This window comes from Cotesia typhae, unplaced genomic scaffold, assembly GCF_013202065.1.
Source record: "Cotesia typhae breed Kobodo isofemale line unplaced genomic scaffold, CoteBio_Ctyphae scaffold_45, whole genome shotgun sequence".
NCBI classification, from domain to species: domain Eukaryota; kingdom Metazoa; phylum Arthropoda; class Insecta; order Hymenoptera; family Braconidae; genus Cotesia; species Cotesia typhae.
The window spans coordinates 1,843,890-1,869,807 of record NW_027423777.1 but is presented as its reverse complement, the minus strand read 5'-3'; the positions used below and the strand labels follow the sequence as shown (position 1 = coordinate 1,869,807).

General features: G+C 25.5%; 3 protein-coding genes across 4 annotated transcripts in view; 1 reads left to right on the top strand and 2 right to left on the bottom strand.

The window, feature by feature from the left end:
* The window catches only part of LOC141536828 (uncharacterized), an 80,638-nt gene extending 60,632 nt beyond the window's left edge, over window positions 1-20,006 (bottom strand). The window contains exons 1-2 of the mRNA XM_074257588.1: window positions 19,871-20,006; window positions 18,692-18,750 (exon numbers count right to left, since the gene is read on the bottom strand). The gene's annotated coding sequence lies outside the window, so the exon portion shown is untranslated. The remainder of the gene's footprint in view (window positions 1-18,691; window positions 18,751-19,870) is intronic.
* The window catches only part of LOC141536835 (peptidoglycan recognition protein 1), an 87,143-nt gene that overhangs the window by 36,251 nt on the left and 24,974 nt on the right, over window positions 1-25,918 (bottom strand). The gene's annotated exons all lie outside the window — the stretch shown is intronic.
* LOC141536830 (ATP-binding cassette subfamily G member 4) lies at window positions 964-25,772 on the top strand. 2 transcript variants are annotated; one of them, XM_074257589.1, is made up of 11 exons: window positions 964-1,163; window positions 1,262-1,313; window positions 1,429-1,545; window positions 7,723-8,050; window positions 14,642-14,759; window positions 18,578-18,767; window positions 19,882-20,027; window positions 20,381-20,619; window positions 21,814-22,571; window positions 24,450-24,791; window positions 24,858-25,772. In XM_074257589.1, the coding sequence occupies exons 4-11, from the start codon at window positions 7,858-7,860 to the stop codon at window positions 25,014-25,016; spliced, it is 2,145 nt and encodes a 714-aa protein (XP_074113690.1). In that variant the 5' UTR covers window positions 964-1,163; window positions 1,262-1,313; window positions 1,429-1,545; window positions 7,723-7,857; the 3' UTR covers window positions 25,017-25,772. The 2 variants fall into 2 exon arrangements, with proteins under 2 accessions (XP_074113690.1, XP_074113691.1); XM_074257590.1 differs by lacking the exons at window positions 964-1,163; window positions 1,262-1,313; window positions 1,429-1,545 and adding an exon at window positions 7,084-7,352.

Genomic DNA, 25,918 nt, shown 5'->3' with positions numbered 1-25,918 from the left:
CCCTGATTAAAAAAAAAGTATTGAGACAAAGAAAAAAGTATTGGTTTTCTAGTCAATCCGATACTTTTCAATACTTTTTTTCTTTGTCTCAATACTTTTTTTTATTCAGGGCTATAAGAATATTATGTGATCGTTGCAGAGTAACTTCTTGAATTAAAATTATGTTTGATTATTGATTAAAAATCTAAATAATAATTTGTTAATAGTAAATTTAAAATTTTTATTATATGTGAAGAAATTTTTTTTTACTGATTATAAAAAAATAATTTGTCTTGAAGTACACTGTAAAAAATCAGAAAAATTAAAATTTTTGAAAAAATTCAAAACCGTGATATAAATTAGTTTGCAATGATGCTGACTCAAGTAATACTTTTTAATTAATTACAATAAATTTCCAGTAATAATAACAGAAATAGTTATATTATAATTACAGACTGAATTTATTAAATTTAGAGATTTATAATAACAGAATTTACCACGTAAAAATAACATAGTAAGTTCTGTAAATATTACATGAGTCGACTTATAGATAGAAATTTGTAAATTTTACATACTTTTCTATAAATTTTACAACGTTTTTTTTCCTTGTACCTAAAAAAACATTTAACTGGAAAAAATCCAGAATGTTACATGTACTACATTAATTTTCATATAAAAACTATATTTTCAAAATAATTTATAGATAATAATTCTGAACTTTTAATTTTTGTCTTCATTAATTAAAAATTCAGTTTTTTTTTTTTTTTTTTTTTTTAAATTATCTCCATTTTGTCGGCAAGTTACCTTCAAATACTAATACTTCAGTAGATAACTTTCCATGTAGCTTTATCGCAACCCAAAACATTTACCGGTACTTGTTTTTTTCTATCTAATTTGACTCTTAACTCTCATTGCGCCTCTATGTATGTAGTTTTAGCCTCTGGCTATATTTATCTTTTCTTTCTCGTATCTAATCCGCCATAATTGTTTAGTTTTCAAGGCAATCACTCATTACACCGTGCCCGTACTCGATGTATTATTCAACGATGTTATGTTATAAAATACATTTTAATCCAAGAATCCACTAGTTGATCAAGTGAAGTCCATCTAACATCTAACGAGTGTGTCAGTTTTAATCTATCGGTCACTAGAAAATTTATAGTTTATAAATTTATGTTTTATAGGTAAATAAAAAATTAATTAATCAGACCTCGTTTAAGTTATTAATTAATCATCGAATAATTCTAATTTTTTTTTTTGTATTTCTTCTTATTGTTGACAGCACTTCTTCTATTGTTAACCAAATTGACATTTAAATTTCTCCGGTCATTGCGGTAAGTTTTTTCTTCTCTAACAATTATTTCCTTTGTTCTCTTAATCCGTTACTGTAGATTAATAATATAATAATAATAATAATAATAATAAATATGTATTTGTATGTTTGTATAGATGTTTAAATGGTCAGGTTGAGGGTCTTTCTCTTTCTCTGCGAAAGTCAAGATCGCGTAGTTCTTTTACGGTCAATGATCAACAACTGGTTCCCATTAGCACGTCCTTTCACCGCAGGTACTTTTGTTTATCTTTTTATTTTTATTACTTAATTTGTGCAAAATAGCGTTGGAAAATTTTCAGTTTTTAATTTTAATTTTAGAGTAAAAAATATTTTACATATAAAACTATTTATTTGACAATTTTAATGTGAAGCTAAAGAAATGTCACAATTTTTTTTGGATTATTTAATGACATTAAATTTAGCTGTCACTTCACAATTATTTTAATTTTTTTTTAACAAATAAATTATAGAAAAAAAAAATAATTAAAAAATGGACTTGTAGAAATTTTAATAAATTAAAAATGCAATTTTTTTTTAAATAATTTTTTAAAACAAATTTTTTTTTGTTTAAAAAATAAAAAGATTGTCAAGTGACAGTTAACTTTAATGTCATATTTTAGTGAAGTTGTAAATTAATTATTAAATATTTTTTTTATTCTATTTATTTATTGATGGCTTTAATTTTTATAACACTGAAGTTGAAAGATATTAAAAATTTTTTTAGAATTTTAGAGCATACAAATTATTAAAAAAAATTTAATTAAAAAGTTTCACATGTGAAAATTAATAAAAATTACAAGTGAAAATTTTTAGAAGAATTTTTTTTTTGTAATTAATTTGTTAAAAAAATTTTTTAAATTGGCAGTTGACCGCTAACTTCAGTATCATTAATTTTTATTTTCTTTTTGCAATATATAATGTCCTTTTGTGTTAAAACACAATTTCTTCTTTCAACAAATAATGAAAATTAATTTAGCGGATATTTATTAATTTTTAGAATTTTTTAACAAATAAATTATGGAAAAAATAAATGAGAAAAAAAAATTGACATGTAGAAATTTTAAAAAATTGTAAATGCAATTTTTTTAAAGTAGTTTTTTAGAAAAGATTTATTTGATAAATAAAATTAAAAAATTATCAGCTAACTTTAATGTCACAATTTTTTTAGAATTTTGTAGCAATTAAATAAAAAAAAAAAAAATTTAATTAAAAAGTTTCACTTGTGAAAATTAATAAAAATTACAAGTGAAAATTTTTAGAAGCATTTTTTTATTGTAATTAATTTATTAAAAAAATTTTTTAATTGCCAGCTGACCGCTAACTTTAGTATTATATTATTTATAATAAATTTTGAAGGTTTAAAATTCACGGAAGAAATTATAATTTATTAATTTCAATATTACTGATTGCAAAAAATATGAAAGATTATTCAGTTGGTATTTATTTCTTCTTCGTGAATATTTAAAAATTTTTTGATACAAGGTTTCGAATTGTAAATCGGTATTATTAAAACTTTGATTCATGTTTTATTTTTTATCAAATCAGAAATGTAAAAAAAAAAAAAATGTTTTTTAATTTTATCGATGGAAAGTTTTACTCATTTTTTAATTTTATTATCAAATATATAATTTATCATTTTAATAAAAAAAATTATAATTTAAAAATTTCAACATAATTTTTATAAAAATTTTTAAATTATTATTAATAATTTAAATTATTGATGCAATTATTATAATCTAGAATGAGCTGTACGCGTATTGCGATCCCGGACTTTAAACTTAGTGTCATAAAATTTTTTAATAATAATCATATTGATATACTGGTCTGTAATGTCAATAAATAATATTATTATAATTCCAGTAACAATAAAAAAGACAAAAGATCTATTTGAATTGAAATAATGAATAAATTTTAATGATAAATATAATGGATTTTTAAGCGAATCAAATAAAAAAATTTTCAAATCTTTAAATCTTGAAAGTCTTTCAAAATAATGTTGATGATACATTAATAATTATAATAATAATGAATGTTGTAACTTGTAACAAAAAATAGTCTCTAGTGACATTGCAAAAGGTCGCAATATTTTATTTTATAGAATTATAGTGCAGATGATAACCTTTGGATTTCAGTTTTCAGGATGATGATAAAGTTTTCTTCTCCTTTAATTCTGACATTTTAATTTGTATACATATGTATTCATTAACTTGTCACTGTGACTCATTAGTTGGAAATTATTTTTTTCCTTAGGTAAATAAATAATTAATTGATACTTTGAGTATTGAATTTTTATTAAAAAAAAAAAAAAAAATTAATTGGTAATAAAATTTTTTTTCAATAAGTGTCATTCATTTATTTTATGAAATGTCTTATTTTTATTCAACGAGTAATTAATTTTTTATTAAAAACATTTAAATTTGAGTTTAGTGTTTTATCTTCTGTCGAAAATTGTAAGGAGTTTTACATATTTTGAGTAAAAAAGAATTTTAATGACTAGATAAATGTCATTATACATAAGTGATAAGAATTATCGGTTGTGAGGATTATAAGAAATTTTTTTTTTTAATTTGAAGGTCAAAGTTACTAAAAATTTTTAAATAATTTTAAATCAAAGACAAATGCGTAGCAGAAAAATTTTGCAAAATAAAATTAGAGTATTTAATTTCCCGTAAGAACGAGTTTGGTTTTACCTTTAAAGTAGCTCGTTATCACGTTAAAAAATTCAAAAGTTAAAAAGAATATATTGTTGGTTAAAATTTTGGCGCGCTATTTAAATTTCTAGTGTTATTTAAATAGGAAATAGAAAATTACAAAACGCTATCTATAAATATTAATATTAAGAGCTCACATTTTCAGAAGATCTTTTTCTAGAGATACTCTGACGATTTCTCAATATTTATTGACAAAAAAATTATTCGATTTTTTTTTTTAGACACTCTAGGGTAAATGTGGGGATTACTGCGGTTTTTTCGGTAGGTCTTACATCAAAAGCATTTTTATTAAATTTTTCAAAAATAACAATAATTTTTTATTTTTAAACCAAAGTTTGACTCATCATTGACTCGAAAAAAAAAAAAAAAATCAAGAGTGCGATAAACTAATATTTTCTTCAAATAATAAGCATTTAAAAAAAAAGTTCATATGTATGTATTACTGCGGGCATAAAAGGAGCTTGTCTCTATTACTGCGTGCCAATTACTGCGAATGACCCAATTACTGCGTGCCTATCACTGCGGATGAAATTCAATGATAAACAACTTTGGGATCATATAAGAAATTAATAAAATACGCTTGAAAGATAATTATTTGTTTAATAAAATGAATGGATTAGAAAAACGTATTTCTGAAATAATTTGAATTCATATCAATTAATAATAATGATCGGAATAATGATGTATAATATAACAAGCAGAGTTTTTATAGTAATTAAAAAAATGAGCTTTATCGAAGAAACACAAATCTTGATTTTAAAAAAATCATTTTGAATTTTTTTAAATCAATCAGAAAAAATTTTGAATAAAGTTACATTCACTTAATTTAATGAAAATTTCTTGGTTTGAAAGATTTTCTGCTTAATTTAATGCAACAAATTCTTTATTATAATGACCGCTTGTATTTTTTATCAACTTTGATTTATTTGTTTTATTTTTTATCAATTTCTGTTTATAATTTATTTTTAAAATTATTTATTTTTAACTAAGCGCAATTTGAAGGCAACTTGAACTGTCAATTTTTGACAGGCAATATTTTCTTTTTAATTTAGAATATATGCATTTTGCACCCACAGTAATTGGTACAAATGCATACAAATAGAGGTGCTTCTATTACTGCGGATTATTGAAAACATTCGCAGTAATACAAGCATGTTCATTTTTTTTGGTAGCAATTACTGCGTCCTTAAATAAATAATATTAATTGATCAAAATTCAATTTTTAATGCATAACTGATATTAAAGAAGGGTTATCTTACTTTTATATGCAAAAAATTTTAAATTTGAAGCATTTTATGTAAAGAAAAAGATCTTTTAGTAGCTCCTCTTTTCTTACAGAAACTCACAAAAAAGCTATAGTTTACTACTACCCGTACTACCCGTTAGCCAGTTAATTTTAATTTATTAATAACAAATTAAATAATTGTTGTACGTGTCAATAATGAGTCAATTTTTGGTTTAAAAAAAAAAGTTATTGTTATTTTTGAAAAATTTAATAAAAATGCTTTTGATGTAAGACCTACCGAAAAAACCGCAGTAATACCCACACTTACCCTATTGATCATGTTATACAATTATTTAAAAAAATATTTTTAGCAAAATTTTTTATTTTTGTCATTTAAAATTTTTTAAAGAAATGATTTGAGTTACTAAAACCAAAAAAAATTACATTGGAATCTTAAAAAAATTTTTTCAATTTTTAAAATCTAATTTTAATTATAGATTTGTTGTAGATAATAAATTTGTAATTTATTAATATGTTCAGTTAGAATTTATCGTGAATCTTATTTAAGATTTTCATGAATAAATTTTAAACTAATGGATCAAATTAAAATTTAATATGAAAAAAGCCTGAAGTGCATAAAACATTCCTCCGTACTTGAAATAAACACAAAAAATTTTCTTATTAAAAAAAAAAAAGTCTCTACTATTATCATACTTAAAGCGCGAAAATTTTTTCATAAAAATCAATGAGCAAAATATTCTCATCCAAATTTATAAAGAATAACTATTTAAATTACTATGATTTAAATAAACAATTATCGATTCTTACCGCGCAAAGTATGACGCGTGTGATACATGTGCGATTGTATAATTTTATCATATCACCATCAATGCAATTTCAATAATTAATCATCAAAAATAGTACATTAATAAGTAATCTAAATATTGAAGCAAAAAAAACAAAAACAATTATCGTTTAACATCCGCGGTAATTAAATTGAAAGTAGAAGGCGACGGATCTTGCGTGAAAATTGTAATATGCACTATAAAACATTAAAAATTATCTGTCATGCATATGCAAAGTATACGAAGACAATTATTAATACGTATATGTAATAATAATACGTTGAAACGGATAACTCAAGGTCTAAAAGTTAACTCGTCTATGTCGAGTACCCACAAGAGTTTTTTCAGTAAAAAATTATTTTACATACAATTGATTTTTCAAATCGATGAATCTTCTGAATTTTTTTTTTTTTTTAATTTTTTTTATTAACTATTGAAGTCATTGATTGAATTTTTTATTTATTAAGTAATTTTTTCATCAATATTCACAGCATCGCTTCTATTTTTCACGGAAAATATTCTCAAGTATTTAAACGTGACTGTTTTAAAAAATTTTTACTGTTTTGTTCGTAAATAAAAAATTTTTTTAAATAATTAAACGAATGTAAAATCTTTGAACAGAAAATCTAATTACCACAAAATTGAAAATTTTGGTAAAACTGATAATTCAAAAATTTCAATCGTTTTAATTTTGAAAAAAATTCAAACACTTGATTTTTATAAAAAATATATAATTTTTAAAATTATTAAAAATTTGATGAAGCAACATACGCATCTGTATCCACACAAACCACTAATTGATCATAAAACATAAATTCGCGAGTCAGATCGACGGTCAACGGTGACGGCCGTCTTGTATGTGTTCTATATGTAGAGACTTACTGTATACTGATACAGTACCTACTCCTCTACCTCACCATTAAATCTAATCTCTCTGTTCCATTCTCAGTCCTCCATAATATAATAAAAGTCCTCAGTACTCAGTCCGTCTTCAGCCGCGGTGTATTAAACGTCGCAGTTACCGAGCGCTCCGTGCGTTCGCTCTGCAGTTATACACTTATTAATCACGATTATTATATTTTTATTTCTACGAGTCACTTTAGTTTAATTAACGAAGAATTTTATTTTATTTTCACATATTTGTTTTACCATAGATGTGAATTGTGATTTTTATTTTTCGGTTTCATAAAAGTATTATGTTCAAATCGTTAATTATTTTTTGTGACCATAATTAACCACAACTTGTGATTAAATATAATGTAAGATTTAATTATTTAGTGAAGAAATTTCTTTTATAAAAATTTAATAATAATAATAATAATAATAATAATAATAATAATAATAATAATAATAATAATAATAATAATAATAATAATAATAATAATATTATTATTATTATTATTATTATTATTATTATTATTATTATTATTATTATTATTATTATTATTATTATTATTATTATTATTATTATTATTATTATTATTATTATTATTGAATTTTAAAATTATTATCTATAATAATAATAATAATCATAATAATAATGATAATAAATAAAGATTTTTATTATCATTATTATTATTAAATTTTAAAATTATAAAATAATAATACTAAAAATTTTTTTTTTTTCAGGTGGCTGAGTTTTTTAATGATTCGAGTACGACAGTGATAGCGAATCAAAGAAAAATTACTTTTTAGGATAAATAGAGAATTTTAACTAAGAATTTTTTTTTTTATTAAGTAATTTCTTAATAAATAAATCTAAAAATGAAATTAGAGGGAAATAGTTCAAGGGACGATGACGCCAATGGAATCCTGATGCAACCGAGAAAAGGCTCGGTTGTAAGGGTTCAAATTGTGCCGATTCAACCAAAAACAATCACACATTTGCCAAAAAGGCCACCTGTTGACTTAGCATTTACGGATTTAACATACAAAGTGCGGGAAGGACGTAAAGGAAGTAAGTACCAACTTTTCAGTTTTTTACGGGTCTATTTCATGCATTCATTATTATTATTATTAAAGTTGAAAGACCTGATGGTAAACTTAGAACCGTTATTTAAAATTCAATTACCTGAGTTTCTTAATTTCAAAACCGCGCTTAGAAATTTTCTTGTTTAAACAAGAGTTTAATGTTCTAAAACTCAAGATTTAAAAATATAATTTATCAAAAATGAAAATAGGATTTATATAAGTATATAAACTTGAAGGCTTGGATCAATAAAAGCGTATTGCGTTCTGCATTATTAATAATTACAAAAATACAAAAAATAATTAGTTTTTGCAAAATAGATAAACAAAATCAATGATAAAACATAATATATATAAAAATATGTATTACAAGTCGATGAGTTAGCATCCAAAGGTTACATTAGCTCGACGGAAAGAGGTCAAAACTCATGCGCGAAAGATCAAGGTTCGAATCCCGGGCAATTCAAAGTTTTGTAAATTTCTACTGACAGGGGGATTCCGTTGAAATAAAATATAGACGGCAAAAAATTTTTTAACGATCATTAAAAAATTAATTTCTGTCACTAAAAATTTGAATTCAATTATAGAAAAGTAAATAATTTTCATTCATAAAAAAAAAGTTTATTTAGAAGAGAATGAATATTTTTTTAATGACCGATAATCTAGTACAGTTAGTTGTCGGTCGTACATTTATTTTCTCAACATAAATATGAATGGACATGTAATTTGCAGTTAGAGACTAAATCTTCTTACCTAACTTGCATTATTTCATTCAGGTTTAATAATTCAATCATAAAATTAAAATCTTATTTCATTGATAGATTTATAATGTAATCATTAATTGATTTTTTAGTTAAAAACCTCTTCTAGAATTTTCATCGATGCGAGCTTAGATAATTACTATGTAGATGATAGAATATCGCAACCTTTGATCTCAAAGTCTATATCAGTATTAATAAAGTCAATATATACTACGTAATTATTATTTTTTAACTTAGATTTTTTTTATTTCATTTTAAAAATCATCTTTGTAGATAAATTTTATATTTGAAAATTTTTTATTAAAAATTGTCAAGAAACTTTTCCTGCCATTTAATTATAGGATTTTTATAAAAAAAATGAATGAATACTTGATAAATATTAAAAAGTTAAAAAAAAACTTTACTTTGATACTAAGAGATGGCGCTACTGTTGATGACGTCAATACTACAGTACTATAGTAGAAATTGGCGTTCGCAAGTAAAAAAAGCGGGAAATTCAAATTTTTAAAATTTAAAGTAAAAAAAGCGGGAATTTCAAATGTTTAAAATTTTTAAAAAAATTTAGATGGAATATAGTAATATAAAATACAAGTCTTCTATAAAACGGCTCGTCTCAGTAATTATTGAAAAACCTGTTGAAGCCTAAAAATACTTTCTAAAAATCATTAAAAACTCACTCCGACGATTAAACAAAATTCTTCTACAACATTAAGCCCAATCTCGAGAAAAAAATTTCCTACAAGGAAAATCTTTTTGAAGGAATTTATAAATATATTTTCGGCGAAAGAACCCTCATCTGAATTTATAATTAGTAATCTTCCGAGTGATTAAAAAAACATAATTAATTGATATTTCAACCTTCAATAAAATATTATTTAAAATAAAAAAAAAATCTCACAAGCCGACAAAATTTTTTATCTAGATCTCACACTAGTTATTATTTTAAATAATTTCAGTTAAAAACAGGTTTTCTGATGTGACATTGACCACAGTGAAAATGTTCTATTACATTACTAGAGCGTACAATTATTCTTTATTATAAACGCAGTTTAAAAAGTAGATACATTTGTTAAAAAAAACTTGCAAATTTTATTAAAATTAACTTTTTTTTTCGCGATAAGTAGGTTTGCGAATGACGGAAGTAAATACGCCCCCATCTACTTCATATTTTCTAGTTCAAGTTATGTCACGGATACTCTCTTGTTTCTTGCACTCAAATTTTTAAATTTACATTTTACATATTAATGTTTAATATCCGAGTTTTACTTGCTAAACACCAGTAGTGCCACAACTCTTTATTTTGAATAATCGTATTCTATATAAATAAAACTTAGTTTACATAGTTAACATTGTTCAAGTATCTATACAGCTATTGTAGCATAAACAAATATTTAAGCGTCTATTTGCAATATTTTTTAACAAGTCAATTTCACTTTCATATTTACACTTTTTTCGTCATTATTTCGCAAGTTTATTGCTTAAAAAGTCTGTTTCAAAATAGGTAGTCACTAAATAAAGTTATTAAAATTTTAATAATTTTATAAAGTTGATAGATGTAACTTCTAGAATTTTTTTTAATTATGTAATTAACAGAAAAAAAACATTATAAACTTTTTTGTATGTTAATGTTAAGAATTATAATTTTCGAGTCTTCAATTTTTTGTATTGGATGAGCAATTCATTTCTTCTATTAATCGTTCTTACTCATAAACGCAAATTAAAGTTATTAAGTGTTTTTGTTGAACAATTTTATTGAATTAATTTTTTTCTAAGACTAGACTTAAATCATTATTAAAAGAAAAAAATATTAGGAAAACGGTTGACCCTAGCAACTTCCCGCTACTTTCGTAATTAAGCGCTCAAAATTGCGCTTATTAAATTTTTAAACTCGAAGAGCTCAAAAATATAATTTTGATGTAGTTTTGAGCTCTCTGAGCTCAAAAGTCTGATAGAAGTTCAATAAAACACTATTTTTTGAATTTTCAAACTGCGATAACTTTTGAATGAATGAACCGATTTTCACACGGTTGGCGGCATTCGACGCAGTTTTTCAAATTCTATGATAAATTTTTAAACACAAATTGATAAGACCGGAAGTTTCGGTGTAATTCGAAAAAAACGCTTTTATTCGATTTCTTTCGTTAACGATAACTCACGAACGAATCAACCGATTTTGACCGGCTTGATGGCGATCAACGTGGTTTTTCGATGTTAAGAGTTGATTAGTTTTTGGAATTGATCAATCGAGCCGTTTAAAAGTTATTCAAAAAAAACTTGATTTGATAAAATTTTTTTTCGTAGTTTTTTTAAGATTCCTCAAAATCTATATGTAGGAATCGGTCTAAATTGTATTCAAAATCTAAGTTTGGTCAAGCCCTTTCAAATGACACCAACCGCGATCAAATCGGCCAAGTCGTTCAAAAGTTATGAGAGGTTTACATACATACACACATACATACATACATACAGGCATACAGACACCATCGCGGGAATAGTCAGGAAAGCTTCGTAGGATCTCAAAACGTCAAGATCTGATGAAAACTCGATTTTTGGAAAACGGGGTAAAAACAATAACTTCCCGATTTTTGAAAATTTTCAATTTTTTTAGCGGGAAATTCAAAATGAATACCGATTTTTATAGAAAGAAAATTTGTTTTATTATTTGTAATAAAATTAATAAGTCTTAAAATTAATTTAAAAAGAATTTTTTGTCTTTTATAAGAATGATGACGTCTTGCAATTTAAAATTAGACGTACTTTATTACAAATAATTAAAACAAAAGTGAATAAAAAATGAACGGTGAACCAAGAACAGGTTTTGTCAGTAGCGTTTTTATTTATTTTTAAAACCGCTAAATTAATTGGCTAAGAAGCAGTCGTATAAAAACATGGAAGATAAACGAAACAAAAATTACAAAATGTAAATATTATTTATAGTGATATGACGGTTTAAATATTAAAAGTAAAAACTGAAGGAAAAAATATCGAGTACTGCTAATCTAGCGTGATAGATTGGACACACGATTGTTGCAACATGACAGTCTTATAAATGTTAATAACAGTAATTTTTTTTTTTTCACTATCCCTCTTTGCTATGAAAAATATTACAAGTTGTTTTTTGCAATTTAAGTAATATTCAATGCGAATATTGTTAGAGTAAATTTTCAGTTATTATTTATTACTTGCTATTCACTAATTAACTAATTGTGCAAGTAAGATTACAAGAGTAATATTTTAAGATATCAAATGCTGTCTTTCATGCCAGAAGAATTACTCAGTGTTGTCGTCATCGCGAAAATCATTAAATGTATCTTTTTTAGTCTTTAGAATTTTTATTATTTATTTCGATAAAAAATCGCTAAAATTTAATTATATTACGGCTAGAATTTTTGCCACTGACCTGATATTTTTTATCGCTTTTTAGCGACTCGGCCTAACGGCATGGAAATTAAAAATTTTTAGAGTTTTATGGCTTTTTTTATTGGCTATTTCGCGAAGAATTTGGAAGTTTTTTAGTAACCAGAAATTTTTACATGTTAATTGAAAATTTATTTATTTATTTATTTTTTTTTTTTTTTTTTTTTTTTTTTTTTAGTGAAAATTAATTATTTTTATTCTTAACTTAAATTTTAATAAAAAAATTCACAATTTGTTAATTTTATTGTAAAATTACAAATTACTCTCTAATTTTAGTAAAAATTAAACTAATTAAAAAAAAAAAAAGTTAGTTCTTAAATTTCTCAGTAGATGGCCTAGAGTTTAGATTTTCTCGCATTCAGACCGGTATTTAAAATGTATATATAAAATGAATTTATTTTTTTATTAGAAAGCTTTTTTTGCATCATTATTGTTATGATGCTCAACTAAATACAATTTTTATTAGAAAAAAATGCGATATAATTGATAATTACTAGGTTTAAAGATTTATCCAACGTATGTAATATAATTGAAGATTTTTATTCATTATATTACCTAAAAGTGTCTGTTGTTGATGATTTAGTCATAAAATATTCAAGATATTAAAAAATTACTAGTTTTGCATAATTGAAAAATTATTTATTAAATAAAATGATCCTCAGATCATCACAAAAAATTATGTTTTTATAAGAAAAATAATCTGGTGTACAATTGTACTACATGTAATTTCTAATATTTAGAAGCAAAAATTGCTGAAAACAAAAATTTTTCTTTAATAGATAATCAGAATTTCATATCAGCACGGAAAAAATACGTTGTAAAATTTACAAAATTCTATCTATAAGTCGACTCATGTAATATTTACAGGACTTAATAGATTATTTTTACGTGGTAAATTCTGTTATTATAAATCTCTAAATTTAATAAATTCAGTCTGTAATTATAATATAACTATTTCTGTTATTATTACTGGAAATTTATTGCAATGAATTAAAAAGCATTACTTGAGTCAGCATCATTGCAAACTAATTTATATCACGGTTTTGAATTTTTTCAAAAATTTTAATTTTTCTGATTTTTTACAGTGTACTTCACGACAAATTATTTTTTTATAATCAGTAAAAAAAAATTTGTTCACATATAATAAAAATTTTAAATTTACTATTAACAGATTATTATTTAGATTTTTAATCAATAATCAAACATAATTTTAATTCAAGAAGTTACTCTGCAACGATCACATAATATTCTTATAGCCCTGAATAAAAAAAAGTATTGAGACAAAGAAAAAAGTATTGAAAAGTATCGGATTGACTAGAAAACCAATACTTTATTCTTTGTCTCAATACTTTTTTTTTTAATCCGGGAGATTTCATAGAATTTATCTGTAAATTTTACAAAAACATATGTAGTTTCAACGTAAACTCACAAGTAATAATTACATATTTTTTCTATAAATTTTAAAGAATATATACTGTGGAAATTTTGAAAATTATTTTCTGTAAATTTTACATAGTCGTTTTTTCCGTGAAACTATACCAAATAAAATTTCCATTACTTATGTATAACTTCTGTTTACATCACTGAGAAAACGCGAATTTCCATTCTTTGATTAAATAAACAAGAGCTATTAAAAATAATAACTTAATTTATGAATTATAAATAAATAAATGCAATAAAAGATTGATCACAAGACCTCGAGTCGATAGCAAATGCGGTCAGGGCTCACATATTGTTTACAATAGTCATTACACGTGATTTGGCAATCGCCCGAGGGCTGATTATCATCGTCGGAATAAATTCACTTTCTTTCCCTACTTCATATTCTAGATTTTAATAAACTTCCATTAAATATTTATGCATACACACATATTTACACATGTAAATAAATTGCGTACCAGTAGAAAAAGAGCAAGAGATATCTGTCTGGCATAAGACCGGAATTACATTCGCGGTTCGTTGAATTACGATTATCTCCATCCAGAACTTTCCTACATTCCAGTTCAACTGCAATACTTGTATTACATTAGCCATGATTCATAATCGTGATTTATTTTAGTAACTTTAGAAGAATTATTGCAATAATTAGACCTTAAACTTAGTTTTCCATCATCCAGAATTTTTTTTTATTTGCGTTTAACAAAATGCTAACTATAAGTGATAAATAATGGAGATGCCTTGAATTTTAAAAAAATTTATTGCTAAATTGCGGTCAATTTTTTTCAGTCTTAAATGTTGCTAGATCTTGTGAGTCATCAAAAAGATTTAATGCCAGTTTATGGCTCTTTGAATAAAATATTAATAGAAAGGTGTAATACTAACAAAAAATGGATTTTTATTTTTAATTTTAAGATAATTCATTAAAAAAAATTAATTTTTGTTTTTTGTTTCTTTTATTTAAGATGAGAAGACTATTCTCAAATCTGTAAGTGGGAGATTGAGATCTGGCGAACTTACGGCAATTATGGGACCGTCTGGCGCTGGAAAATCTACTTTACTTAACATTCTTACTGGATACAAGTAAGTTATCGTTTTTATTAATCATTAGAATTCAAATTTGCGCGCGCCTAAATATAGAGTTTGCATATATTTTCATGCTTATGATATATTCGACCAATCACATTACGAATAAGTTGATGCCTCATATATCCATCTCTATTTTATATTGGGATTTTTCATAAAATAAATAGATATTTTTTCCATAAAATCGACATTGAAATATTTATTAATTTTAAAGAAGAAAACTTCAATTATTTAGTTCCCACTAAGAACTTGGCAATTTTGAACTTCTCAATTGATCTACACAGAGAAAAAAATTTCTTGAACCAAGAAAATTATAAGGAAGACTGAAGTTATTTTGGTGAAGAAATTTTCTTGGCTTAAAAAAATTTAACTTTATTCAAGAAATTTTCAATTTTCCTTAAGATTTTCTTGATTTAAGAAAATTTACGCTTGACTCAAGACTTTTTTCTTTCTGTGTATAAAATTGAAAAAATATGAAATTTTTCTATCCGGCGTATTTATATAATTATATCAGTTCTTTTTAGTAAAATTTAGTATCATTGGAAAGGTCATGACCTGAATTTGTGACTTTTCAAGGTTTAAAATTTTTATAGATAGATAGAATAGATAATTTATTGTGATAAGTTTTTAGAGTAGTTTTGAATAGATTAAAAGTTCTCGCCAAAATTTTTTTATTTATTTCATTTCGTACATTTGAATTTCATTATATGTCAAATATTAATCCATATAATTGAGAAAATAAGGAAGATTTTGTAAAGAACATATTTTTATTATAAAATGGATTTTTATAATTAAAATTGCATTGAAAAAAAAATTAACTTCAATCAAAAGAAAAATTCTTAAACTAAGAAAATAATTTTTAAAAATATAATTTTTTTGAATCAAGACGAAAAATTCTTGAATCGAATAAAATTTACTTAGACCAACAAAAATTTCTTAGTTTAAGAATTTTTCTACTCAAATCAAGAAAATAATATTTTTCAAAATTATTTACTTGATACACACGGAAAGAACAAGATGACACTGGATATCATCCCAGATTATACTGAGTGAAAAAATTTTTTAAATAGTAGCTAGTATAATTCAGATTACAATGAGTATAATCCAGATATCACCCAGTATAATCTGGATTATACTAGCTACTATCTAAAAAAATTTTCACCACAGATATCACTGAGTATAATCTGGGATGATATCCAGTGTCATCTTGTACTTTCCGTGCATGTAAATTTTTTTTTCTACTAATAATTTTTCTAATTTGTGCTTTTTTACGGTTTGATGTTTTTTTCAACGATAGTAAATAAATCATCTAAATGATTAAGAGAAAAAACAAAATTTTGTGTCTGATATTTTTGTATTTTAAAAAGAATTTTTATATTTAGTTTTGGTATTATTAAAAAGTTTTGATGTAAATTTATGCCTATTTATAATTTTATATATTTTTTGTTGATATAGTCAATAATTATTGTTAAGTTTTTAAAAAAGTTTTGAGTAGTTTGTTGGTTCTATAATTTATTTTCTTGAAATTTTTTCATTAAATTATTAATAATCAATCCTGTGATATAAATTTTAATTTTTTAAATTTATTAAAAAAGTGCTTAAACTACATATATTATATTCACATAATTTAATCACATTATTAATTGCGGGTTGCTAGTTTTCAATTAGATTTTTACGCAAAAACTAAACGTTGCATTTTTACACTACACAAAAAAAAAATCCGTCAATGTATTAGAAAGTTTTAAACTTAATATTAAGCACTATTTTTTTTTTTTTTTAATAGAATATTGAAAAATTTTTTTACTGTTCTTTAGATAAAAAAATTATTAGAGATTTTATAAAAAATAAAGACTCGTATCTTTACACTGGGTTATTGCCAGCGTATAGATAAAAAGTAAGCAATTTACGATAACATTGAATGTAAATTGATAACTGATAAAAATGATTTTTGTTGACATTTAGAATTTGGGATATGGATATCGTTCCATACAAAGTCCATGTAAATAAATATTTAAATTATAGATACTGATAAATATATAGGCTTATAAATCATACGTGTAATATTTTAATAAACCAAATACTCAGTCATAAAACGAAATATAGAATTTTATCACATGAACCACATGTAACAACAGAATGATAAATCACGGCTCAAAAATTAACATTTAAATTGCACGAGACTATGCAATATTTAAATTTGATGCATTTAATGATAAAAAATTATCTTTATTTCTAGATATCTAAGCATTATTGTTGGTAATTATTTATCTGAATATTGAATTTATTAAATATTAAGTTTTAAATTTATTCCATTAATTATTTTCTTAATAAATTAGAATTAGCTAAAGTTTGGAAATTTTCGACCACTAAAATTTGAAACTCAATACAAAGATCTGCAACCCACCTTATAATATTATTATTATGAATCAAAACAAGTAATAAAAAGCAACAATTACGTCAATAACGGATGACAAGTCGCGATTTCCGGTTATATAGTAAACGGGAAATGATACGCGATAAAAACAATATACTAAAGTTACTGACATATATTCCAAATAAAATATAATATTTGTTTAAATAAAATAAATAAAATTAAAAGTAAACTTATTCTCAATATCAAGTGAAATGAAATTTTGTATTTTTGAAAGTTGAGAAATTTCACTTTCAATTTATAATTTAAAACAGAGACTTTACCGTGTCTGTACTGTTTTTTTATGTTTGAAAAATAAGGAAAAGTTAATACTTTAAATATGATAATATATAAGTTATATTGCAATAATCACGTTTTCTATTTTATTTTACAATTAGTATTACGTCAGTTTGTTACGTTTAACAATTACATTAGTCATTGCTCTGTAATAATTGTTAATAAAAATTAAGTTAATTATTTAAGTAGAGTTTTTTAAGTAATTAGAAAAAAAAACTTGTTTAATTTCTTAAATTTTTTTAGTTGTAAAAAATTCCTTTCTTATTTTTAGTCAAAAAAAATTTTTAAAATTGCCGCTTAAAAAAAAAAATTTTTCAAAATTGCCGCTTAAAAAAAAAAATTTTTCAATTGCCGCTTAAAAAAAAAATTTTTAAAATTGCCGCTTAAAAAAAAAATTATTTTTGAACTATTAAAAAAATAATAATAGTGATTATATTATAAAATGCCTCATTGTTAAAAAGGAAACATCTATTCAATTTTTTATCTAAAAAAATTAGTCATTAATTATATAATTACGGCAATTATGATCGTAAAAAAAAAAAAAACTGATGGAATTATCAATAGAAAAAAATTCTACAATAAAATAATAAATAAAAAAACAATTAGTATTCAACGACAAGGGCTTCCTAGTTTAATTTACATGCACGTAGATCTATAGGTCAACTACACGGTGTCAAGGCAATACATTTATGTTTACTGTCAAATGTAATACATACTAAATACATGCCCACCGAATGTCACGGCTTTTTCCTCAAGCGTATATTGAATAAAAATATTAGATGACCGTTCAAGGATAAAATTATGCTTTTTAAATAAAGTCCCCAACTAAAAAATAATAAAAAGATTGATAAGCCCAGTGAAAGTTTAAGCAACCGGTTTCTGGATAAAAATATCTCTCACTTTGTCATTGTAATCAATAATATAAATAAAAAAAATAAATTTCAAGAGCAAGGGTCACTTTCAAAGTCATTGACTTTACCTTCGATTTTTTTTTTTTATTTTTGAAACCGGTTTTTTCTCTCAATTACGGATCTTTATTTTCCACTGGACCCTGAATAATTTTTTCATTCATTTTATTAATTATTAATGTGGCTGTATTTTTTTGCAGATCATCAGGAATGGAAGGTAGTATAACGATGAACGGACACGAGAGAAATTTGAGTAGTTTCAGAAAATTATCCGCGTATATCATGCAAGATAATCAATTACATGGTAATCTTACCGTTGAAGAAGCGATGAAAGTCGCCGCTAGTTTGAAATTGAGCAACAAAGTCGACAAAGCTGAAAAAGAAGAAGTCGTAAGTAATTTTTGTATTCAACAATTGATGTTAACCTCAGTAGAGCAGAAAATTAAGATGAAGTTGGTACACACGCTAAAATACAAGTGTACTAAATTAAGAGGCACAACCGGTGAAATTTTCACAAAATCGAATTTTAAGTAGATTTTTTTAGAAATCTATCTATTGTAGCCGGTCTCATATCGTAATATATATATTATAAAGTGCCATGTCAGCAAGATTGCGCCCACAGTTCTCAATCGATCGTCATGAAATTTTGTGAGCTTATTCTGTGAATCAATACTAAGATCAAATTCGAATATGAGCAAAATTGGCCAGTTAGTTAACGAGTTGTGGGTGTTTTAAAATTTTTTTTATTTTCAAGAAATTTTAAATTTCGTAGATTTTATAAAAATAATTTTCCAGATTTAACAGATAAATAAAATCTGTCAAATTTATCTTGAACATCATTTAATTATCTTCACAACAAGATGACATTGAATATCTTTCCAGATTATACTGAGTGAAAAAAAATTTCAGATAGTAGCTAGTATAATCCAGATTATAATGAGTATAATCCAGATTATAATGAGTATAATCCAGATTATAATGAGTATAATCTAGATTATAATGAGTATAATCCAGATATCACCCAGTATAATCCAGATATCACCCAGTATAATCTGGATTATACTAGTTACTATCTGAAATTTTTTTTTTTTCATTCAGTATAACCTGATTATACTCAGTGATATTTGTGGTGAAAAAAAAATTTCAGATAGTAGCTAGTATAATCCAGATTATACTGGGTGATATCTGGATTGTACTCATTGTAATCTGAATTACACTAGCTACGATCTGAAATTTTCTTTCACCACAGATATCACTGAGTATAATTTGAAATGATATCGAATGTCATCTTGTTCTTTCCGGGTACCCTTAAATTTTAAAATAATTTATGCAGGAGTTTTTTTTATTTCAATTCCCAAAAATCGGCTTTTTTATGCTGTCACACTGGTTGTGCCCCTTAAAATTACCTTACATTAAATCTTCGCTAGACGAAGCAGTTTGATGCAAATCTTTAATTCTTAAATTTATTTAAAAAAAATGATTATAACACTTACTCATTCCCCAGATCCAAGAAATCCTTGAAACACTGGGATTGGCGGAGCACCGTCGCACAATGACCTCGAACTTGAGTGGAGGTCAGAAGAAACGATTGTCCATAGCATTGGAGCTGGTAAACAACCCCCCGATAATGTTTTTCGATGAGCCAACGAGGTAATTAGCATCTACGCTCTTATTTTTTAATTTTTTTTACTAAAAAAAATTAATCCCCTGGCTTTCTAAGAATAGTCTTCAATTATTAATAATGAAAGTCTATATTTGAATAAATCTCGTTGATATTTGAGGTCATGAGTCGGGAAGATTGTTTGAAACAAAGAGAATAACATTTAAAAGTAAAAGTATTTACTATTGTGATGCTTTGAGAGAAAGTGGTGATTCATGTGTGCTGATTCTCTATCTTATCTTTACTTTCACGTTGAAAAATATACTTAATTAAATAATATACGCACTCATTTATCCATGTTAATAATTATAATTAATTAATTTATTGATTGACTTTTTTTCAGTGGATTAGATTCATCGTCGTGTTTCCAATGTATTTCATTGCTGAAAACACTCGCTCGAGGTGGAAGGACGATAATCTGCACAATCCATCAGCCAAGTGCCAGATTATTTGAAATGTTTGACGCGTTGTACACTCTAGCAGACGGGAAATGTGTTTATCAAGGTTCTACGTCGCAGTTGGTGCCATTTTTGCGCTATCAGGGACTCAATTGCCCGAGCTACCACAATCCGGCGTCCTTCAGTAGGTTTTCTTTGTTTTTTTATGTTAATTTATCGTTTTTGAGATTCATTAGAGCTACTAGCCGGTAAAGTAGCAATTTGTAATCAATTTTAATCCAAAACAACACAGTAGGTGGCGCTGTAGCCATATTCTCACAGAGAGAGTCATAAAATTTCTCAAAATTTTGCCATATTAGATAGAATTCAAATTTGCGCGCGCAATAGAATTCAAATTTGCATATATTTTCATGCTTATGATATATTTGACCAATTACATTACGGATAGTTTGCTTACATGATATATTTTCATATTTTTCATCTAAATTATAAGAGTGGAACTAGAAATTTAAATTGCGCGCTTTGATTTTTTAGCCAATAAGAAATCGGAGACCAAATTTTTGCGATAATTCGATACTTATTTAATTTCACACTTAATTTTGTTTAATCTATTTTAATTTAAAGGATCACAGCTTCAACAAATTCTTTAAAAAAAAAAAAAAAAAAAAAAAAAAAAAAATTCGTGATAGATTAGCAAATTTTTTAATTTTCATAAATTTCAATGCAATTGATTTGATTAATTATTTTAAAAATTTCTAAAATTTGTTAAATTTGTGATGATTAATTTTTTTTTTTAATTACTCATTTTTTTATGTATTTTTCAAAAATGCAATGCAATGCATGGATAGAAAATATTTAAGGATAATTTAAGGACAATTTTTCCGATAATTTGGGGTTGAAAAATTTTTGGTAAATATTTTCAAGTGAGGTCACCATTTTAATTTTAATTTTTTTGAACGAAATTTCAATTTTATTTTTTTGATATATTTAAAAAAAAAATTTTTTTTTAAAATTGATTACTATAATTTTCACAAATTTTACAAATTAAAAAAGAAAAAAGTTGAATATCACAATTTTTGAAAAAATGGTATAATCCAAGATTCTACTGAGTATAATTCAAATTATACGGGATATTTTTTCGTATTATATCCAGTGTAATCTTACGCGGTATAACCAGAAAAATTACTTGGTCAAATCGGAGATTAAACTCAAAATAATTTAGTATAATCTGGATTATATTTGATATTATCTGAAATTTTTTTTACCACAGATTACACTGAGTATAATATAAGAGAATATACAGTGTAATTTTGTTCTTTTCGTGAAGTTAATTATTTTCATGATAAACGTAAACTAACTAAAATTTTTAAACTTTTAGTAATTGAAGTATCCTGCGGTGAATATGGAGACAACATATCAACGATGGTCAACGCGATCAGAAACGGCAAGAATGACATCCGCGACGGATTTCCATTCCCTGACTCAAAATCCGACAACCTTAACAACGCGCTTCAAAACGGCCTCAAGGACGAAAAGTCGGCCTTGGGAGTGCACGAGATGATTCCCATGATCGACAAAAATGACGCCAGCAACATCAAAGACAAGTTCGCGGATAGCAAGGATAACCTCCACTTGAACGACAATCTCACCAACAGCTCAGTAATCCCTAACTACGTGACCAATGAGATTGCCAAGCACGGTGACAACCTGGTGATCACCGTCGAGGACAAGAAAGACAACATTGACGTAAATACGTCTTTGTTGGACGAAACAATGGTCCTCACTTCAGAAAGATACCCTACCTCAGAGCTGACGCAGTTTTGGGTTGTTCTAAAACGCACACTGCTGTTCAGTCGTCGGGACTGGACGCTCATGTACCTCCGTCTCTTCGCTCACATCTTGGTGGGACTTCTCATCGGCGCGCTCTACTATGACATCGGAAACGATGGTGGTAAAGTCCTCAGCAACTTAGGGTTCCTGTTCTTCAACATGTTGTTCCTGATGTACACTTCGATGACTATCACAATATTGTCGTTTCCATTGGAGATGCCGGTTTTGATGAAAGAGAACTTTAACCGGTGGTACTCGCTTAAGTCTTATTACTTAGCTATTACTATTTCGGATCTTCCATTCCAGGTAATTTTTTTTACAAAAATTGTTACATAAATTTAGTCAAAACATTTAAACTTGGCCTCAAAATTTATACTAACATCAGAAGACAATTTATTATTCTAGTATAAAAATCTTCAATTTCATAATTTTGTTCCAACGTAAGCTTCGACCAAAGATAATAAGATACCGGCGGGTAATAAAGCCTAGCTAAGGGAGATTTAAAAAAAAATCGAAAATATTGCATTTAATTATTGCAATGTATCATTAATTTTTAACTTAATAAATTAGCCATAAAATATAATGGAGTAATGGTAATTTTCACCATAAACAAACACAAAATTAAATTTTTTCAAAAACCTTGCAAATAGGCCTTATTTTACTACGGTAGGGTAATAAGGCCTAAGGGTTATTATACATACTGGAAATAGTTATACTATACTTGATATAATTGGTATTAGAGATCAATCATCACTTAAATTGAGCAACAATACTTTTTAAGATGTTGATAAAAATTAGAACAATGATTTTTAATTATTAAATATAAAATTATAAAAAATGTTTACCATTTAATCAAATCGTTTTTTAGGAATTCTTTTGCGCTACTTTAGCATATTTAGGATGATGAAATATAGAAGATAAAGAACGTTGTGTCGGGACTCTATAAACTTGTAGCGACATTTATATGCTAGATGCTTCTACTAGAAAAGCCTTTAGCGGAAGCGGTTATTTTAAATAGCATTTCTATCACTTAGGCCTTATTACCCGCGGGTACCTTAAACTATCTGCCCTATTATGAATTTAAAACAATAAATTTACTTACAATTCAAATCGTCTTAAAAATAGCATTTGTTTAAGATCTTAAGCGTGACACAAACCAAGATTGTTTTTATACTCTTTTAAGACGCTCCGTTTTAATGTTCCGGCTCATCTTGAAATAGTCTTTAAAAATTGTTTAAAAGATTGTTTTAAGACTTTTAATATGATCTCGCAGCGACAATGCTCCAGAAAACTATTATGGAGCGTCTTTAAATACCGTCGAGTCTCGTTATCAGTCCTATTAGTATCTCTCTCATACTAACGCTAGCCTGGTTAAAAAAAGAAAGAAAACAAATAGGACTCACAACGAAACTCGACTGTAGTCTTAAAAAATTTTCAAAGACTATTTTATAATGAGATCACTGCGACAGAGCCCTGGAACATTAACTCCATTAAAACGGAGCGTCTTAAAAAAAGTCATAAAATTGTTGGATAATAATTTTTCAACTATTTCAAATTTAATATGAAAAGAACGTACTTAAAATGTTGCGGTCAAAAACTCGTAAAATCGTCTAAAAAATGTCTAAAAATTAATTTTCATAACAAATTCGTAAATGTTTTTTTTTTTTTTTTTTTTTTTTGTCGTCTTAAAACAGTCTTGATTTGTGTCACGTTTGAGATCTTAAACAAACGACATTTTCAAGACTCTTTTAAGAAAATTTTTTTACACGAGTAATTTATATTTTTGATTTTATAATTTTTTACCTATCTATCAATATAATTTATAGATAAGCTTGTTTAGAATATTATATTTTATTTCTTCTTCCAAAGTCAAGATTCACTTGTCAAGAAAACTATTACATTTTTACGCAGACGCAAACGCAAATATAGTCGAAATATTTTGAAACTAAACGAATTACTTTAATAAAATTTAGAGTTAAAAGAAATTTTTACTTTACTAAATAAATGTATATTTCTTTTTTTATTTTGAAAAAGAAGAATTTTTATTCTCCAAAATTCATTAAAACAAAAATTTCAAGACTTGTTTCAAATTTTGAAAAACAAAAATTTTTAGTGTGAGCGGATTCATAAGTATAATTTCAAAAGATAATATTTATAATTAATAAAAATCCTTAATTATTTCAGACAATTTTCTGCGTGATGTACCTATGTATCGTCTACTTCCTAACGAGTCAACCAGTGGACGCGATGAGGTTCAGCATGTTCGTAGGCGCTTGTTTGCTGATTTCATACGTAGCGCAATCAGTAGGACTGGTAGTGGGCGCTGCGATGAATGTCCAGAACGGCGTGTTCCTGGCGCCAGTGATGTCAGTTCCGTTCCTGCTGTTCTCCGGATTCTTCGTCAGCTTCGACGCCATTCCTGTCTACCTTAGGTGGATCACGTACTTGAGTTACATCAGATACGGGTTCGAAGGAACTGCGCTAGCTACTTATGGATTTGCACGGTCTAAGCTCAAATGTTTCCAGGTAAATAATTTATCTTTCATAAAAAATTTAATTTAAAAAAATTTTATAACTAAATTTTTTTTCCAGCCATATTGTCACTTCAAAGAACCAACGACGACGCTAGAAGAACTGGATATGCTCGACGCAGACTTCACACTCGATATCCTTGCTCTTATTTTGATATTCCTGGTACTAAGAATCGCGGCCTACTTGTTTTTGCGCTGGAAACTTAAGGCTGCTCGATAAGGATAATTTTTAAAAATTAATAATGAACGCTTCGTACAATATTAAAAAAAAATACCGAATTTTAGTGACTGTATTTTTTTTTTGTTTTTGTAAAAATATTACGAAAGTCAAAAATATTGCATGAAGCTCTTCAACGTGTAAAATTATCTATTGTAATTATTTATTTACTAACTCTAACTAACTAACTCTAAGAAATTTTAAACTTATGTAAATTTCTTGTGTAATTTTTCCTTTTTTTAATCGGTCACTAATTCGCTGACGGCTGTGAGTTTTAACTACCTTAAAATCAAATAATTGGAGATAATTTGAACAAAGTAAATTGAATATTAAATTATTATTTGAAAATTTGTAAAAATAATTTTTTATGAGGAAAAATGCTTGAAATAGGTAAAGATTACGAGCTTATCTTGCCAGATAGTCGTCGTAAATTATAAATAAATATATATTAATATTAATTGTTCAATGACAATATTATTGAAATAACTCAACCAAATACCGTCGCAAGGGATTGAATGCTAAGTTGATTGATAAGTTTGTGATGAAGGAATACTCTTGGTGCCTTTAAAAACTTTATAAAAAACGGCGATAATTACATAATTTTTCTAATTAATTAATTAGAATTATTCTTCATGTAGTTTGTATAGAAGATTGATTAATAATTGATAAGATATATTAATGTGTCTGATCGACGTTAATGATAATTGTATTTTATATAAAAAATGTTTGTTATAAAATAAATAATATTTTTTCTTAAAATTCACGTTTTTTTTTTTTTTTTCATCTGTCTGGCTCAGAATTTTTTCCGAATTTATTGATTAAATTTTTTATTATAATATATAAATTAATAATTATTAATTTATCAATTATATAATTAAATTTAAGAAAATCAAATAAATTAAATT